We start from the raw sequence: 20,375 nt of genomic DNA on the forward strand, positions 1-20,375 counted from the left end.
AGACCCAGACGGCGCTGGTTTAGGGATAACGATAGACCCAGACGGCGCTGGTTTAGGGATAACGATAGACCCAGACGACGCTGGTTTAGGGATAACGACAGACCCAGACGGCGCTGGTTTAGGGATAACGACAGACCCAGACGACGCTGGTTTAGGGATAACGTTCCAGGAGTGGTAGACAGATGAATGGAGCGATAGACGGAAGGAAGGAGCATAGACTATCGGTTTTACTGTTGTTTGGTGAAGTGGTTCTTCCTGACAGGTAAAACCTGGGTATGTCAGATAGGAGGTGAGACAGTATGTACAGAAGAGAAGCCGTTGCAGTGTTACAATTGTAAAAAGTTTGGACACGTGGCATTACAAATGTAGTAGTTGAAGAGTCAAATGAAGCAGGTTGTTGTAATAGAGATGGGAATCCTGTTCCCGTAGTGTCCTGTATGGAGGAAGCAGGTTGTTGTAATAGAGATGGGAATCCTGTTCCCGTAGTGTCCTGTATGGAGGAAGCAGGTTGTTGTAATAGAGATGGGAATCCTGTTCCCGTAGTGTCCTGTATGGAGGAAGCAGGTTGTTGTAATAGAGATGGGAATCCTGTTCCCGTAGTGTCCTGTATGGAGGAAGCAGGTTGTTGTAATAGAGATGGGAATCCTGTTCCCGTAGTGTCCTGTATGGAGGAAGCAGGTTGCAGTAGCTCGGATCAGGGCGTCTAGCTGGACTCCTATGTGGAGGCAGTGAAACTAGCTGGAGTGGGTCTAGAGGAGATGGTTTTGGATGTCCCACAGTCTGCAGTGAATGCCAAGCAGGAGAAGGATCCTGACATACTAATAGTGAAGAAGATGGATTTTGTTGCGTTTATAACGCAACTGATAAACTGCACTAGTCAAACTAATAACAAAAATCAATGTGAAGGCAGCAAACAGATTTCTGGATCTCCAGGACTTTACAGCTGATATGTTACAGGGAGAACTGAATAAAGCGGTTCCCAGATTCCAGAGCCTGTGTAGAGATCTGAATACTACAGTTTTAAGGGGGGTATTTTATTTTACTTCTCCGTACAGTAGGTGGCAGCAATACACTTTATGAGTGTAGTCTGTCAATAAACCACAGCGAAGAAGAAGAGTCGGCGGAAGCTACGTAGGGAACACATCCGCCAGGTGGACAGCTGACTGATTTGAGACATTTCCAACCAAATATGATTAAAGCTATTTTAATATTTAACAACCATGGGAAACCACGACTCATCAGGTTTTATGAATATTTTGTAAGTACCCAAAATGTACCTACGTTTGTTAGTTAAGTCTATCTTATTGTCCAGCTGTTAATGCGCTAATGCTATGGTATGCTAGCTAAATTGTCTAGCTCGAGGCTAACTAATCAATAATCTATATTGTCATCATCATGAGATGGGATTTAATGACATTTATATTAGCTAACTAGCTAAGTTAATTATATTTTTGTTGTTGACATAGCTACGAATATCAATGTGCACAACAGATGGGCTAGTTTACAACCTCAGCTGTTTTACTGCTAGCTGTTAGTTAGTTAAAGTTAGGTCCTTTTTCATTTAGATTATAATGTAGTTCTTTAGCCAAATTATCTGCGACATATTTCTTCTCAGGCTGAAGATGTGCAGCAGCAGATCATTCGAGAGACTTTCCATCTGGTGTCGAAGAGGGACGACAACGTCTGTAACTTCTTGGAGGGGGGAAGGTAACAGCTCTCGTTAGCATTACTAACTAGCTGGTTAAATTAACCAAAATATACATTCTTGATGGAACAATCAGGTAGCTATGTAGGTATCTATGGCTTGTATTGGGGACGGGTATTGTGTTAGTGTGTTAGTGTGTTAGTGTGGTAGTGTAGGCTTTCCTATACTATAGCCTAGAGACCAAGTTCAAGTAGACATTGTGACTAAAGATTTATCCTGGGTTGTTAAATGACAAATATTGTTTGACCAAAGTGTTAAGCTCATATGATTAGCAATCAATCATCAATTCCCTGGCAGATGAGTTAAAGTTGGACCGACTCAGACAATGCAGAATAGACTAGTAATATAATTTCTGTATTTGCAGTTTGATCGGTGGCTCGGACTACAAGCTGATCTACCGGCACTACGCAACACTGTACTTTGTGTTCTGTGTGGACTCCTCTGAGAGTGAGCTCGGCATTCTGGATCTAATACAGGTGGGTTGGCAACTGTTGCTGTGTTCCCATCTATACCTCTGGTCAACAGTAGGGTTGTGTTCCCATCTATACCTCTGGTTGTGTTCCCATCTCTACCTCTGGTCAACAGTAGGGTTGTGTTCCCATCTATACCTCTGGTCAACAGTAGGGTTGTGTTCCCATCTATACCTCTGGTCAACAGTAGGGTTGTGTTCCCATCTCTACCTCTGGACAACAGTAGGGTTGTGTTCCCATCTATTCCTCTGGTCAACAGTAGGGTTGTGTTCCCATCTATACCTCTGGACAACAGTAGGGTTGTGTTCCCATCTATACCTCTGGTCAACAGTAGGGTTGTGTTCCCATCTATACCTCTGGTCAACAGTAGGGTTGTGTTCCCATCTATTCCTCTGGTCAACAGTAGGGTTGTGTTCCCATCTATACCTCTGGTCAACAGTAGGGTTGTGTTCCCATCTATACCTCTGGTTGTGTTCCCATCTATACCTCTGGTCAACAGTAGGGTTGTGTTCCCATCTATACCTCTGGTCAACAGTAGGGTTGTGTTCCCATCTCTACCTCTGGACAACAGTAGGGTTGTGTTCCCATCTATACCTCTGGACAACAGTAGGGTTGTGTTCCCATCTATACCTCTGGTCAACAGTAGGGTTGTGTTCCCATCTATACCTCTGGTCAACAGTAGGGTTGTGTTCCCATCTATACCTCTGGATAACAGTAGGGTTGTGTTCCCATCTATTCCTCTGGTCAACAGTAGGGTTGTGTTCCCATCTATACCTCTGGACAACAGTAGGGTTGTGTTCCCATCTATACCTCTGGACAACAGTAGGGTTGTGTTCCCATCTATACCTCTGGACAACAGTAGGGTTGTGTTCCCATCTATACCTCTGGACAACAGTAGGGTTGTGTTCCCATCTATTCCTCTGGTCAACAGTAGGGTTGTGTTCCCATCTATACCTCTGGATAACAGTAGGGTTGTGTTCCCATCTATACCTCTGGACAACAGTAGGGTTGTGTTCCCATCTATACCTCTGGACAACAGTAGGGTTGTGTTCCCATCTATACCTCTGGACAACAGTAGGGTTGTGTTCCCATCTATTCCTCTGGTTGTGTTCCCATCTATACCTCTGGACAACAGTAGGGTTGTGTTCCCATCTATACCTCTGGACAACAGTAGGGTTGTGTTCCCATCTATTCCTCTGGTCAACAGTAGGGTTGTGTTCCCATCTATACCTCTGGTTGTGTTCCCATCTATACCTCTGGTCAACAGTAGGGTTGTGTTCCCATCTATACCTCTGGACAACAGTAGGGTTGTGTTCCCATCTATTCCTCTGGTCAACAGTAGGGTTGTGTTCCCATCTATACCTCTGGACAACAGTAGGGTTGTGTTCCCATCTATACCTCTGGTCAACAGTAGGGTTGTGTTCCCATCTATACCTCTGGTCAACAGTAGGGTTGTGTTCCCATCTATACCTCTGGTTGTGTTCCCATCTATACCTCTGGTCAACAGTAGGGTTGTGTTCCCATCTATACCTCTGGATAACAGTAGGGTTGTGTTCCCATCTATACCTCTGGTCAACAGTAGGGTTGTGTTCCCATCTATACCTCTGGTTGTGTTCCCATCTATACCTCTGGTCAACAGTAGGGTTGTGTTCCCATCTATACCTCTGGTCAACAGTAGGGTTGTGTTCCCATCTATACCTCTGGTTGTGTTCCCATCTATACCTCTGGTCAACAGTAGGGTTGTGTTCCCATCTATACCTCTGGTTGTGTTCCCATCTATACCTCTGGTTGTGTTCCCATCTATACCTCTGGACAACAGTAGGGTTGTGTTCCCATCTATACCTCTGGTCAACAGTAGGGTTGTGTTCCCATCTATACCTCTGGTTGTGTTCCCATCTATACCTCTGGTTGTGTTCCCATCTATACCTCTGGTTGTGTTCCCATCTATACCTCTGGATAACAGTAGGGTTGTGTCTCCACTCTCTTCTCCCAGACAGTCAGCTGGACTGTCTTAACATCCTGTATGTTTTGGAAGTGATGGTTTAACAGGTTGTGTGCTCTGATTATTTTAATAAAACATTTTTTTTAATCCAATTTCATGGTATCCAATTGGTAGTTACAGTCTTGTCTCATCGCTGCAACTCCAGTATGGACTCGGGAGAGGCGAAGGTCGAGAGCAGTGCGTCCTCAGAAACACAACCCAACCAAGCTGCACTGCTTCTTGACACAAAGCCCACTTTAACCCGGAAGCCAGCCGCACCAATGTGACAGAGGAAACCCCGTACACCTGGCGACCTGGTCAGCGTGTACTGCACCCGGCCTGCCACAGGAGTCGCTAGAGCGCGATGGGACAAGGACATCCCTGCCGGCCAAACCCCTCCCCCTAACCCGGACGACGCTGGGCCAGTTGTGCGCCGCCCCATGGGTCTCCCGGTCGCGGCCGGCTGCGACAGAGCTCGGACTCGAACCCAGAATCTCTGGTGGCACAGCCTTAGACCAACCACTGTGCCACCCGGGAGGCCCTACCTAACTGATTTTAAAGCAAACTTATTTAAAAAAAAAATATATATATATATATTTAACTAGGCAATTCAGTTAAGAATAAAATCTTATTTACAATGACGGCCAAACCCTAACCCAGACGACGCTGGGCCAATTGTGCGCCGCCCTATGGGACTCCCAATCACGGCCGGTAGTGATACAGCCTGGAATCGAACCAGGGTCTGTAGTGACGCCCTCTAGCACTGAGATGCAGTGCTTTCAAGCACTTCAACGTTTTTATGGTGGTGGTAGTAGTGAGGGGGGCCGGGTTCAGGTAGATGACCTGTATCCACTTTCAATGCAAACATAGACAGAAGACAAGGCTTTCAAACCTGTTATGTATTTTGACTGGTGGTGGAGTTGCTGTTCAAGGTTATGACAAGTCGGGAAATGCTTTGAGGTACGCTTCTTGTCTTGATCTGCAGTGACCACTAATGACCTTTGAACTCACGATACAGGACATTGTAAAGTCTATTTATGGGTGTGTATTGAGGTAATATACACTGAGTGTACAAAACATTAAGAACACCTCTCTAATATTGAGTTGCACACTCCTTTTGCCCTCAGAACAGCCTCAGTTTGTCGGGGTACGGACCACAAGGTGTTGAAAGCGTTTCCACAGGGATGCTGGCCCGTGTTGACTCCAATGCTTCCCACAGTTGTGTCCAGTTGGCTGGATGCCCTTTGGGTGTTGGACCAATCTGGATACACACGGGAAACGGTTGAGTGTGAAAAACCCATCCCAGCTGCTGGGCGAACTTTGTTTATTATCTATGCAAAGTAACTTTAACTCTACCTACATGTATGTATTACCTGGACTAACCGGCACATTGACTCTGTACCGGTACCCCCTGTATATAGCCTCCACATTGACTCTGTACCGGTACCCCCCTGTATATAGCCTCCACATTGACTCTGTACCGGTACCCCCTGTATATAGCCTCCACATTGACTCTGTACCGGTACCGCCTGTATATAGCCTCCACATTGACTCTGTACCGGTACCGCCTGTATATAGCCTCCACATTGACTCTGTACCGGTACCCCCTGTATATAGTCTCCACATTGACTCTGTACCGGTACCCCCTGTATATAGCCTCCACATTGACTCTGTACCGGTACCCCCCTGTATATAACCTCCACATTGACTCTGTACCGGTACCCCCTGTATATAGCCTCCACATTGACTCTGTACCGGTACCCCCTGTATATAACCTCCACATTGACTCTGTACCGGTACCCCCTGTATATAGTCTCCACATTGACTCTGTACCGGTACCCCCTGTATATAGCCTCCACATTGACTCTGTACCGGTACCCCCTGTATATAGTCTCGCTATTGTTATTTTACTGCTGCTCTTCAATTACTTGTAACTTTTATCTCCTACACCTGTTGTATTCAGCATTTCACTGTGAGGTCTACTACACCTGTTGTATTCAGCATTTCACTGTGAGGTCTACTACACCTGTTGTATTCAGCATTTCACTGTGAGGTCTACTACACCTGTTGTATTCAGCATTTCACTGTGAGGTCTACCACACCTGTTGTATTCAGCATTTCACTGTGAGGTCTACTACACCTGTTGTATTCAGCATTTCACTGTGAGGTCTACTACACCTGTTGTATTCAGCATTTCACTGTGAGGTCTACTACACCTGTTGTATTCAGCATTTCACTGTGAGGTCTACTACACCTGTTGTATTCAGCATTTCACTGTGAGGTCTACTACACCTGTTGTATTCAGCATTTCACTGTGAGGTCTACTACACCTGTTGTATTCAGCATGTCACTGTGAGGTCTACTACACCTGTTGTATTCAGCATTTCACTGTGAGGTCTACTACACCTGTTGTATTCAGCATTTCACTGTGAGGTCTACTACACCTGTTGTATTCAGCATTTCACTGTGAGGTCTACTACACCTGTTGTATTCAGCATTTCACTGTGAGGTCTACTACACCTGTTGTATTCAGCATTTCACTGTGAGGTCTACTACACCTGTTGTATTCAGCATTTCACTGTGAGGTCTACTACACCTGTTGTATTCAGCATTTCACTGTGAGGTCTACTACACCTGTTGTATTCAGCATTTCACTGTGAGGTCTACTACACCTGTTGTATTCAGCATTTCACTGTGAGGTCTACTACACCTGTTGTATTCAGCATTTCACTGTGAGGTCTACTACACCTGTTGTATTCAGCATTTCACTGTGAGGTCTACTACACCTGTTGTATTCAGCATTTCACTGTGAGGTCTACTACACCTGTTGTATTCAGCATTTCACTGTGAGGTCTACTACACCTGTTGTATTCAGCATTTCACTGTGAGGTCTACTACACCTGTTGTATTCAGCATTTCACTGTGAGGTCTACTACACCTGTTGTATTCAGCATTTCACTGTGAGGTCTACTACACCTGTTGTATTCAGCATTTCACTGTGAGGTCTACTACACCTGTTGTATTCAGCATTTCACTGTGAGGTCTACTACACCTGTTGTATTCAGCATTTCACTGTGAGGTCTACTACACCTGTTGTATTCAGCATTTCACTGTGAGGTCTACCACCTGTTGTATTCAGCATTTCACTGTGAGGTCTACTACACCTGTTGTATTCAGCATTTCACTGTGAGGTCTACTACACCTGTTGTATTCAGCATTTCACTGTGAGGTCTACTACACCTGTTGTATTCAGCATTTCACTGTGAGGTCTACTACACCTGTTGTATTCAGCATTTCACTGTGAGGTCTACTACACCTGTTGTATTCAGCATTTCACTGTGAGGTCTACTACACCTGTTGTATTCAGCATTTCACTGTGAGGTCTACTACACCTGTTGTATTCAGCATTTCACTGTGAGGTCTACTACACCTGTTGTATTCAGCATTTCACTGTGAGGTCTACTACACCTGTTGTATTCAGCATTTCACTGTGAGGTCTACTACACCTGTTGTATTCAGCATTTCACTGTGAGGTCTACTACACCTGTTGTATTCAGCATTTCACTGTGAGGTCTACTACACCTGTTGTATTCAGCATTTCACTGTGAGGTCTACTACACCTGTTGTATTCAGCATTTCACTGTGAGGTCTACTACACCTGTTGTATTCAGCATTTCACTGTGAGGTCTACTACACCTGTTGTATTCAGCATTTCACTGTGAGGTCTACTACACCTGTTCACTCCCCCCTATCTGAGATATCTACTGCAGCCCTCATCCTACTGCAGCCCTCATCCTACTGCAGCCCTCATCCTCCACATACAGCACCCGTTCACTCTCCCCTATCTGAGATATCTACTGCAGCCCTCATCCTACTGCAGCCCTCATCCTCCCCATCCAACACCCGTTCTGCCAGTCACATTCTGTTAAAGGTCCCCAAAGCAAACACATCCCTGGGTCGCTCCTCTTTTCAGTTCGCTGCAGCCAGCGACTGGAACGAGCTGCAACAAACACTCAAACTGGACAGTTTTATCTCAATCTCTTCATTCAAAGACTCAATCATGGACACTCTTACTGACAGTTGTGGCTGCTTTGCGTGATGTATTGTTGTCTCTACCTTCTTGTCCTTTGTGCTGTTGTCTGTGCCCAGTAATGTTTGTACCATGTTTTGTGTTTCTACCATGTTGTTGCCATGTTGTGTTGCTGCCATGTTGTGTTGTTGTCTTAGGTCTCTCTTTATGTAGTGTCATGTTGTCTCTCTTGTCGTGATGTGTGTTTTATCCTATATTTATGTTATTTATTATTTATTTTTAATCCCAGCCCCCGTCCCAGCAGGAGGCCTTTTGCCTTTTGGTCGCCCGTCGTTGTAAATAAGAATTTGTTCTTAACTGACTTTCCTAGTTAAATAAAAACATACACAATCCATATCTCAAAGCTTAAAGATCCTTCTTTAACCCGTCTCCTCCCCTTGGACCTGTCTCCTCCCCTTGGACCCGTCTCCTCCCCTTGGACCCGTCTCCTCCCCTCCGTCTCCTCCCCTCCGTCTCCTCCCCTCCGTCTCCTCCCCTCCGTCTCCTCCCCTCCGTCTCCTCCCCTCCCCTTGGACCCGTCTCCTCCCCTTGGACCCGTCTCCTCCCCTTGGACCCGTCTCCTCCCCTTGGACCCGTCTCCTCCCCTTGGACCCGTCTCCTCCCCTTGGACCCGTCTCCTCCCCTTGACCCGTCTCCTCCCCTTGGACCCGTCTCCTCCCCTTGGACCCGTCTCCTCCCCTTGGACCCGTCTCCTCCCCTTGGACCCGTCCCCTCCCCTTGGACCCGTCTCCTCCCCTTGGACCCGTCTCCTCCCCTTGGACCCGTCTCCTCCCCTTGGACCCGTCTCCTCCCCTTGGACCCGTCTCCTCCCCTTGGACCCGGCTCCTCCCCTTGGACCCGTCCCCTCCCCTTGGACCCGGCTCCTCCCCTTGGACCCGTCTCCTCCCCTCCGGCTCCTCCCCTTGGACCCGGCTCCTCCCCTTGGACCCGTCTCCTCCCCTTCATGTATACTGATTTTTGAAGGCGCTTTTGAAGTGGATTTAACAAGTGACATCAATAAGGGATCATAGCTTTCACCTGGTCAGTCTGTCGTAGTGGAAATGCGTTCCTAATGTTCTGTCCACTCAGTGTATATACAGGGCATTCGGAAAGTATTCAGACCCCTTGACTGTTTCAACATTTTGTTACGTTACAGCCTTAATTCTAAAATTGATTAAATTGTTTTTTTCCCCTCATCAATCTACACACAATACCCCATAATTACAAAGCAAAACAATTTTTTTTTCACATATCAAACTGAAATATTACATTTACATAAGTATTCAGACCCTTTACTCAGTACTTTGTCGAAGCACCTTTGGCAGCAATTACAGCCTCGAGTCTTCCTGGTTATGATGCTACAAGCTTGGCACACCTGTATTTGGGGAGTTTCTCCCATTCTTCTCTGCAGATCCTCTCAAGCTCTGTCAGGTTGGATGGGGAGCGTTGCTGCACAGCTATTTTCAGGTCTCTTCAGAGATGTTCGATTGGGTTCAAGTCCGGGCTCTGGCTGGGCCACTCAAGGACATTCAGAGACTTGTCCCGAAGCCACTCCTGTGTTGTCTTGGCTGTGTGCTTAGGGTCGTTGTCTTGTTGGAAGGTGAACCTTCGCCCCAGTCTGAGGTCCTGAGCGCTCTGGAGCAGGTTTTCATCAAAGATCTCTCTGTACTTTGCTCCGTTCATCTTTCCCTCGATCCTGACTAGCCTTCCTAGTCCCTGCCGCTGAAAAACATCTCCACAGCATGATGCTGCCACCACCATGCTTCACCGTAGGGATGGTGCCAGGTTTCCTCCAGACGTAAATCTTGGCGTTGATGTCAATCTTGGTTTCATTGAGACCAGAGAATCTTGTTTGTCTTTAGGTGCCTTTTGTCAAACTCCAAGCGGGCTGTCATGTGCCTTTTACTGAGGAGTGGCTTCCGTCTGGCCACTCTACCATAAAGGCCTGATTGGTGGAGTGCTGCAGAGATGGTTGTCCTTCTGGAAGGTTCTCCCATCTCAACAGAGGAACTCTAGAGCTCTGTCAGTGACTATCAGGTTCTTGGTCACCTCCCTGACCAAGGCCCTTCTCCCCTGATTGCTGAGTTTGGCCGGGCGGCCAGCTCTAGGAAGAGTCTTGGTGGTTCCAAACTAATTCCATTTAAAAATGATGGAGGCCACTGTGTTCTTGGGGACCTTCAATGCTACTGAAATGTTTTTGTACCCTTCCCCAGATCTGGGCCTCAACACAATCCTGTCTCTAAGCTCTACGGACAATTCCTTTGACCTCATGGCTTGGTTTTTGCTCTGACGTGCACTGTCAACTGTGGGACCTTATATAGACAGGTGTGTGCCTTTCCAAATCATGTCCAATCAATTGAATTTACTACAGGTGGACTCCAATCATGTTGTAGAAACATCATCAAGGATGATCAATGGAAACAGGAAGCACCTGAGCTCAAGTTCGAGTCTCATAGGAAAGGGTCTGAATACTTATGTAAATATGATATTTCAGTTTTTATTTCTAATAACTTGTCTTTGTCATAATGGTGTATAGTTTGTAGATTTAATCTGTTTTACAATAAGGGAAGAGGTCTGAATTCTTAACGAATACATACATTACCATTACCAGACACACCTGCTCATTCCAGGGTTTTTCTTTATTTTTACTATTTTCTACATTGTAGAATAATAGTGAAGACATCAATATGAAATAACACATATGGAATCATGTAGTAACCAAAAGAGTGTTAAACAAAAATAGAGTAGCCACCCTTCGCCTTGATGACATCTTTACACACTCTTGGCATTCTCTCAACCACCTTCATGAGGTAGTCACCTGGAATGCATTTCAATTAACAGGTGTGCCTTGTTAATTTGTGTAATTTTGTTCCTTAGTGTGTTTGAGCCAATCAGTTGTGTTGTGACAAGGTAGGGTTGGTATACAGAAGATAGTCCTATTTAGTAAAAGACCAAGTCCATATTCTGGCAAGAACAGCTCAAATAAGCAAAGAGAAGACATGAAGGTCTGTCAATACGGAACATTTCAAGAACTTTGAAAGTTTCTTCAAGTGCAGTTGCAAAAAACATCAAGCGCTATGATGAAACTGGCTCTCATGAGGACCGCCACTGGAAAGGAAGACGTAGAGTTACCAGCCTCATGAGGACCAACACAGGAAAGGAAGACCCAGAGTTACCTCTGGTGCAGAGGATAAGTTCATTAGAGTTACCAGCTTCAGAAATTGCAGCCCAAATAAATGCTTCACAGAGTTCAAGTAACAGACACATCTCAACATCAACTGTTCAGAGGAGACTGTGTGAATCCGGCCTTCATGGTCGGATTGCTGCAAAGAAACCACTACTAAAGGACACCAATAAGAAGAGACTTGCTTGGGCCAAGAAACACGAGCAATGGACATTAGATCGGTGGAAATCTGTCCTTTGGGCTGATGAGTCCAAATTTGAGATTTTTGATTCCAACCGCCGTGTCTTTGTGAGACACAGAGTAGGTGAACGGATGATCTCTGCATGTGTGGTTCCCACCGTGAAGCATGGAGGAGGAGGTGTGATGGTGTGGGGGTGCTTTGAGGGTGACACTGTCTGTGATTTATTTAGAATTCAAGGCGAACTTAACCAGCATTTTACAGCGATACGCCATCCCATCTGGTTTGGGCTTAGTGGGACTATAATTTTGTTTTTCAACAGGACTATTTTGTAAGGACTATTTTACCAAGAAGGAGAGTGATGGAGTGCCGCATCAGATGACCTGGCCTCCACAATCACCCGACCTCAACCCAATTGAGATGGTTCGGGATGAGATGGACCGCAGAGTGAAGGAAAAGCAGCCAACAAGTGCTCAGCATATGTGGGAACTCCTTCAAGACCGTTGGAAAAGCATTCCAGGTGAAGCTGGTTAAGAGAATGTCAAGCTAATGCAAAGCTGTCATCAAGGCAAAGGGTGGCTACTTTGAAGAATTTAAAATTTGTTTAACACTTTTTGTTTGTTTGTTGTTGGTTACTACATGATTCCATATGTGTTATTTCATAGTGTTGATGTGTTCACTATTATTCGACAATGTAGTAAATACTGAAAATAAAGAAAAACCCTTGAATGAGTAGGTGTCCAAACCTTTTGACTAGTGCTGTATGCTTAACATAAGATGGATGACTTGACAATATCTTCTCTGTAGGTGTTCGTGGAAACTCTGGACAAATGCTTTGAGAACGTCTGCGAGCTGGACCTGATTTTCCACATGGACAAGGTGAGTTCAAGTCCATGAACATCATTTACAAGGTCAGCTTTGCCAAGTTTTGGCTTGTGACACTCTTTGATGCATTTTAGAGTAATACTCTTCTGTGAATAACATGGCAGCTGGTTTATAGATTCAATATGATGAACGCCTTCAGGAGGGAATGAATAGCAGGGGGAAGCCTTGCTGTGTGGAGACAGGTAGTATCAGGGGGAAGCCTTGCTGTGTGGAGACGGGTAGTAGCAGGGGGAAGCCTTGCTGTGTGGAGACGGGTAGTAGCAGGGGGAAGCCTTGCTGTGTGGAGACGGGTAGTAGCAGGGGGAAGCCTTGCTGTGTGGAGACAGGTAGTAGCAGGGGGAAGCCTTGCTGTGTGGAGACAGGTAGTAGCAGGGGGAAGCCTTGCTGTGTGGAGACAGGTAGTAGCAGGGGGAAGCCTTGCTGTGTGGAGACGGGTAGTATCAGGGGGAAGCCTTGCTGTGTGGAGACAGGTAGTAGCAGGGGGAAGCCTTGCTGTGTGGAGACGGGTAGTAGCAGGGGGAAGCCTTGCTGTGTGGAGACGGGTAGTAGCAGGGGGAAGCCTTGCTGTGTGGAGACAGGTAGTAGCAGGGGGAAGCCTTGCTGTGTGGAGACAGGTAGTAGCAGGGGGAAGCCTTGCTGTGTGGAGACAGGTAGTAGCAGGGGGAAGCCTTGCTGTGTGGAGACAGGTAGTAGCAGGGGGAAGCCTTGCTGTGTGGAGACAGGTAGTAGCAGGGGGAAGCCTTGCTGTGTGGAGACAGGTAGTAGCAGGGGGAAGCCTTGCTGTGTGGAGACAGGTAGTAGCAGGGGGAAGCCTTGCTGTGTGGAGACAGGTAGTAGCAGGGGGAAGCCTTGCTGTGTGGAGACGGGTAGTAGCAGGGGGAAGCCTTGCTGTGTGGAGACGGGTAGTAGCAGGGGGAAGCCTTGCTGTGTGGAGACGGGTAGTAGCAGGGGGAAGCCTTGCTGTGTGGAGACGGGTAGTATCAGGGGGAAGCCTTGCTGTGTGGAGACGGGTAGTAGCAGGGGGAAGCCTTGCTGTGTGGAGACGGGTAGTAGCAGGGGGAAGCCTTGCTGTGTGGAGACGGGTAGTAGCAGGGGGAAGCCTTGCTGTGTGGAGACGGGTAGTAGCAGGGGGAAGCCTTGCTGTGTGGAGACGGGTAGTAGCAGGGGGAAGCCTTGCTGTGTGGAGACGGGTAGTAGCAGGGGGAAGCCTTGCTGTGTGGAGACGGGTAGTAGCAGGGGGAAGCCTTGCTGTGTGGAGACGGGTAGTAGCAGGGGGAAGCCTTGCTGTGTGGAGACGGGTAGTAGCAGGGGGAAGCCTTGCTGTGTGGAGACAGGTAGTAGCAGGGGGAAGCCTTGCTGTGTGGAGACGGGTAGTAGCAGGGGGAAGCCTTGCTGTGTGGAGACAGGTAGTATCAGGGGGAAGCCTTGCTGTGTGGAGACAGGTAGTATCAGGGGGAAGCCTTGCTGTGTGGAGACAGGTAGTAGCAGGGGGAAGCCTTGCTGTGTGGAGACAGGTAGTAGCAGGGGGAAGCCTTGCTGTGTGGAGACAGGTAGTAGCAGGGGGAAGCCTTGCTGTGTGGAGACGGGTAGTAGCAGGGGGAAGCCTTGCTGTGTGGAGACAGGTAGTAGCAGGGGGAAGCCTTGCTGTGTGGAGACAGGTAGTAGCAGGGGGAAGCCTTGCTGTGTGGAGCCCAGATGTTTGACGGTGGGGATGGTGTTCTCTGGGTCATAGGCGGCATTCCTCCTCCTCCAAACACGGCGAGTTGAGTTGATGCCAAAGAGCTCCATTTTGGTCTCATCTGACCACAACACTTTCACCAGTTGTCCTCTGAGTCATTCAGATGTTCACTGGCAAACTTCAGACGGGCCTGTATATGTATTCTTCAGCAGGGGGACCTTGCGGGCGCTGCAGGATTTCAGTCCTTCACAGCGTGGTGTGTTACCAATTGTTTTCTTGGTGACTATGGTCCCAGCTGCCTTGAGATCATTGATAAGATCCTCCCGTGTAGTTCTGGGCTGATTCCTCACCGTTCTCATGATCATTGCAACTCCACGAGGTGAGATCTTGCATGGAGCCCCAGGCCGAGGGATATTGACAGTTCTTTTGTGTTTCGTCCATTTGCGAATAATCGCACCAAATGTTGTCACCTTCTCACCAAGCTGCTTGGCGATGATCCTTGCTTTGTCAGTGGGCAAACGTACAAAATCAGCAGGGGATCAAATATTTTTTTCCCCCACTGTACCTATCATTTACAGGTCCACTACATTACCTTGTTATATACCTATCATTTACAGGTCCTGCTACATTACCTTGTTATATACCTGTCATTTACAGGTCCTGCTACATTACCTTGTTATATACCTGTCATTTACAGGTCCACTACATTACCTTGTTATATACCTGTCATTTACAGGTCCGCTACATTACCTTGTTATATACCTGTCATTTACAGGTCCTGCTACATTACCTTGTTATATACCTGTCATTTACAGGTCCTGCTACATTACCTTGTTATATACCTGTCATTTACAGGTCCTGCTACATTACCTTGTTATATACCTGTCATTTACAGGTCCTGCTACATTACCTTGTTATATACCTGTCATTTACAGGTCCTGCTACATTACCTTGTTATATACCTGTCATTTACAGGTCCTGCTACATTACCTTGTTATATACCTATCATTTACAGGTCCACTACATTACCTTGTTATATACCTGTCATTTACAGGTCCTGCTACATTACCTTGTTATATACCTGTCATTTACAGGTCCTGCTACATTACCTTGTTATATACCTGTCATTTACAGGTCCTGCTACATTACCTTGTTATATACCTGTCATTTACAGGTCCTGCTACATTACCTTGTTATATACCTGTCATTTACAGGTCCGCTACATTACCTTGTTATATACCTGTCATTTACAGGTCCTGCTACATTACCTTGTTATATACCTGTCATTTACAGGTACTGCTACATTACCTTGTTATATACCTGTCATTTACAGGTCCTGCTACATTACCTTGTTATATACCTGTCATTTACAGGTCCACTTCATCCTTCAGGAGGTCGTGATGGGGGGCATGGTGCTGGAGACCAACATGAATGAGATCGTGGGCCAGGTAGAGCTGCAGAACCGCATGGAGAAATCAGAGGTTAGTCCGTTCACTCACTGGTGACTGGTCCTGTAGTTAGTCTGGTGACTGGTCCTGTAGTTAGTCTGGTGACTGGTCCTGTAGTCAGTCTGGTGACTGGTCCTGTAGTCAGTCTGGTGACTGGTCCTGTAGTCAGTCTGGTGACTGGTCCTGTAGTCAGTCTGGTGACTGGTCCTGTAGTCAGTCTGGTGACTGGTCCTGTAGTCAGTCTGGTGACTGGTCCTGTAGTCAGTCTGGTGACTGGTCCTGTAGTCAGTCTGGTGACTGGTCCTGTAGTCAGTCTGGTGACTGGTCCTGTAGTCAGTCTGGTGACTGGTCCTGTAGTCAGTCTGGTGACTGGTCCTGTAGTCAGTCTGGTGACTGGTCCTGTAGTCAGTCTGGTGACTGGTCCTGTAGTCAGTCTGGTGACTGGTCCTGTAGTCAGTCTGGTGACTGGTCCTGTAGTCAGTCTGGTGACTGGTCCTGTAGTCAGTCTGGTGACTGGTCCTGTAGTCAGTCTGGTGACTGGTCCTGTAGTCAGTCTGGTGACTGGTCCTGTAGTCAGTCTGGTGACTGGTCCTGTAGTCAGTCTGGTGACTGGTCCTGTAGTCAGTCTGGTGACTGGTCCTGTAGTCAGTCTGGTCAATATAATTTACCATCAGAGGTTTATTAGTATTATTATGTCACTCTAGACCTTTAGGGCTGGGTCTTATTCATTGTTGGACACCATAAGCTAAATATTTTTTTCTACGGAAAACAAGTGTTTATTAAACAAATTCCGGTACTGTAGGTCCAGCCCTGTTTTGGCCTGTTTTCTTCCGTTCCTAGTGAATAGGACCCTTGTTTCCCAGACAGAGAGAAATCCTACTGGAGATTCTCTATTCAACATGATGTTCATAACCAGCCTCTTTAGTGTCCTCTCTCTCTATGACCTTTCATTGCTGTGTGTTTGATCATAGCCGGTGTAGAAAAGGCTGAACCCAGAGTTGATCTGTGTCTGTTTCAGGGGGGCTTCTCGGCGGCTCCGGCGCGGGCCGTTTCTGCGGTCAAGAACATGAACCTCCCAGAAATGCCTCGCAACATAAATATCGGAGACATCAATATCAAAGTGCCCAGCCTCTCTCCCTTCTGACCAGGGAGCGGAGCGGGGGGCTAGGCCCAAACCGCACCCTATTCCCTTTATAGTGCACTACTTTAGACTAGAGCCATATAGAACCCTATTCCCTATATAGTGCACTACTTTAGACCAGAGCCCTATGGAACCCTATTCCCTATATAGTGCACTACTTTAGACCAGAGCCCTATGGCATCCTATTCCCTATATAGTGCACTACTTTAGACCAGAGCCCTATGGCATCCTATTCCCTATATAGTGCACTACTTTAGACCAGAGCCCAAACGGCACCCTATTCCCTTTATAGTGCACTACTTTAGACCAGAGCCCTATGGTACCCTATTCCCTATATAGTGCACTACTTTAGACCAGAGCCCTATGGCACCCTATTCCCTATATAGTGCACTACTTTAGACCAGAACCCTATGGAACCCTATTCCCTAGATAGTGCACTACTTTAGACCAGAGCCCTATAGAACCCTATCCCCTATATAGTGCACTACTTTTAACCAGAGCCCTATGGGGGCTTCTGCCCTTCTGGTCTAAAGTAGTGCACTACACTATATATCAGTGCACTATAAGATGTGAGACACACTATATGACCTATACAGTATGTCTTCCTAGGGGTCCTGGTCCAAAATAGTGCACTAGAAAGGGAATAGGGTGTATAGGTAGTGCACTATATAGGGAATAGGGTGTATAGGTAGTGCACTATATAGGGAATAGGGTGTATAGGTAGTGCACTATATAGGGAATAGGGTGTATAGGTAGTGCACTATATAGGGAATAGAGTGTATATGTATTGCACTATATAGGGTGTATAGGTAGTGCACTATATAGGGTGTATAGGTAGTGTACTATATAGGGAATAGGGTGTATAGGTAGTGCACTATATAGGGTGTATAGGTAGTGCACTATATAGGGTGTATAGGTAGTGCACTATATAGGGTGTATAGGTAGTGCACTATATAGGGTGTATAGGTATTGCACTATATAGGGTGTATAGGTAGTGCACTATATAGGGTGTATAGGTAGTGCACTATATAGGGAATAGGGTGTATAGGTAGTGCACTATATAGGGTGTATAGGTAGTGCACTATATAGGGTGTATAGGTAGTGCAGAGCAGTGAGGGTAGTAGTGCAGTAGTAGTAGTAGTAGTGCAGAGCAGCGAGGGTGGTAGTAGTGGTGGTAGTAGTAGTGTAGTAGTGGTAGTAGTGCAGAGCAGCGAGGGAGGAGGCTGGATGGATGTTGGATAGGTTGGTTGTTACTATGCTGGGTTATTGATGTGTGGACTCTAACCTTCTGTCAGGACATTATCCCTCCCTCCTTCTGTCAGGACATTATCCCTCCCTCCTTCTGTCAGGACATTATCCCTCCCTCCTCCTGTCAGGACATTATCCCTCCCTCCTCCTGTCAGGACATTATCCCTCCCTCCTCCTGTCAGGACATTATCCCTCCCTCCTTCTGTCAGGACATTATCCCTCCCTCCTTCTGTCAGGACATTATCCCTCCCTCCTCCTGTCAGGACATTATCCCTCCCTCCTCCTGTCAGGACATTATCCCTCCCTCCTCCTGTCAGGACATTATCCCTCCCTCCTCCTGTCAGGACATTATCCCTCCCTCCTCCTGTCAGGACATTATCCCTCCCTCCTCCTGTCAGGACATTATCCCTCCCTCCTCCTGTCAGGACATTATCCCTCCCTCCTTCTGTCAGGACATTATCCCTCCCTCCTCCTGTCAGGACATTATCCCTCCCTCCTTCTGTCAGGACATTATCCCTCCCTCCTTCTGTCAGGACATTATCCCTCTAACCTTCTGTCAGGACATTATCCCTCTAACCTTCTGTCAGGACATTATCCCTCTAACCTTCTGTCAGGACATTATCCCTCTAACCTTCTGTCAGGACATTATCCCTCCCACCTTCTGTCAGGACATTATCCCTCTAACCTTCTGTCAGGACATTATCCCTCCCTCCTTCTGTCAGGACATTATCCCTCTAACCTTCTGTCAGGACATTATCCCTCTAACCTTCTGTCAGGACATTATCCCTCTCACCTTCTGTCAGGACATTATCCCTCTCTCCTTCTGTCAGGACATTATCCCTCCCTCCTTCTGTCAGGACATTATCCCTCCCTCCTTCTGTCAGGACATTATCCCTCCCTCCTTCTGTCAGGACATTATCCCTCGAACCTTCTGTCAGGACATTATCCCTCGAACCTTCTGTCAGGACATTATCCCTCGAACCTTCTGTCAGGACATTATCCCTCGAACCTTCTGTCAGGACATTATCCCTCCCTCCTTCTGTCAGGACATTATCCCTCCCTCCTTCTGTCAGGACATTATCCCTCCCTCCTTCTGTCAGGACATTATCCCTCCCTCCTTCTGTCAGGACATTATCCCTCCCTCCTTCTGTCAGGACATTATCCCTCTAACCTTCTGTCAGGACATTATCCCTCCCTCCTTCTGTCGGGACATTATCCCTCCCTCCTTCTGTCGGGACATTATCCCTCCCTCCTTCTGTCGGGACATTATCCCTCCCTCCTTCTGTCGGGACATTATCCCTCCCTCCTTCTGTCGGGACATTATCCCTCCCTCCTTCTGTCGGGACATTATCCCTCCCTCCTTCTGTCGGGACATTATCCCTCCCTCCCTCTGTCGGGACATTATCCCTCCCTCCTTCTGTCGGGACATTATCCCTCCCTCCTTCTGTCGGGACATTATCCCTCCCTCCTTCTGTCGGGACATTATCCCTCCCTCCTCCTGTCGGGACATGATCCCTCCCTCCGTCTGGAGGGAACACACGGGCTGCGTCCTAAATGACGCCCTATGGGCCCTGGTCAAAGGTAGTGCACTATGTATAGAATTGGTTTGGTCTTTACATTCTCGTTCAAGTGTGCATTTTTCCATTTGAAACATATGTTACAAATATGGTGTGTGTGTGTGTGTGTGATCATTGTTTTCATGGGTCCAAAGTGTGTCCACTGAACTTGGTCAAGTTCTGGACTTTTGGCGGGTCAAATACATGTAGTGTGGTCTTGCTTTGAGTTTGGACTGCTTATTTGTAATCAGAATTGATTGGTTTGGCATGATATCCAGTCATAGATTGGCATGATATCCAGTCATAGATTGGCATGGTATCCAGTCATAGGTAATAGGTGGTTTCTGGTGAATACCAAGAGCTGCCATCAGGAAGGGCAACAATACAGTTCGTCGGGGTCGGCAGGACTCGGAGGAGAAGCGGGCCTAAATATTGAATGAACCCGATTCTGTTGTCCGTCTGCGACCTTCTCAAGCTTTTTCCAAGACCGCTTCTATCCAGAACATTCTGATGGTGAAAATATATCCATGTTATAAAGTGTACCTACTACATTCCCTTAGAACAATAAAACGGTAGAGAAAACTTGTATTCTTGTCTATTTATTTTGTGTCTTTTCCAAGTACAAACCTTTTTTGTCAACACTAGATTTTTGTGCATTTCTTTTCTCAGAAGACAGTCATTTCTTACCAGCCAACCTCAGAAGGTTAGTCACAGTCACAAGTCTGTGGGTTTTGCATCCTAAATGGCACCCTATTCCCTATACAGTGCACTACGTTAGACCGTAGAGCTCTGACCGAAAAGTAGTGCACTATGTAGGGAATAGTGTGTCATT

The 20,375-nt window shown here is 46.9% G+C and overlaps 1 protein-coding gene across 1 annotated transcript; it reads left to right on the forward strand.

The window, feature by feature from the left end:
• Positions 1-1,105: 1,105 nt before the first annotated feature.
• ap3s2 (adaptor related protein complex 3 subunit sigma 2) lies at positions 1,106-20,129 on the forward strand. Its single transcript, XM_045708628.1, has 6 exons — positions 1,106-1,258; positions 1,616-1,707; positions 2,070-2,181; positions 12,395-12,466; positions 15,524-15,631; positions 16,617-20,129. Exons 1-6 carry the CDS (start codon positions 1,190-1,192, stop codon positions 16,740-16,742), a joined length of 579 nt encoding a protein of 192 aa, XP_045564584.1. The 5' UTR covers positions 1,106-1,189; the 3' UTR covers positions 16,743-20,129.
• The last annotated feature ends 246 nt before the right edge of the window (positions 20,130-20,375 follow it).

The sequence above is a fragment of the Salmo salar genome, chromosome ssa26, assembly GCF_905237065.1.
Source record: "Salmo salar chromosome ssa26, Ssal_v3.1, whole genome shotgun sequence".
Lineage (NCBI taxonomy): Eukaryota > Metazoa > Chordata > Actinopteri > Salmoniformes > Salmonidae > Salmo > Salmo salar.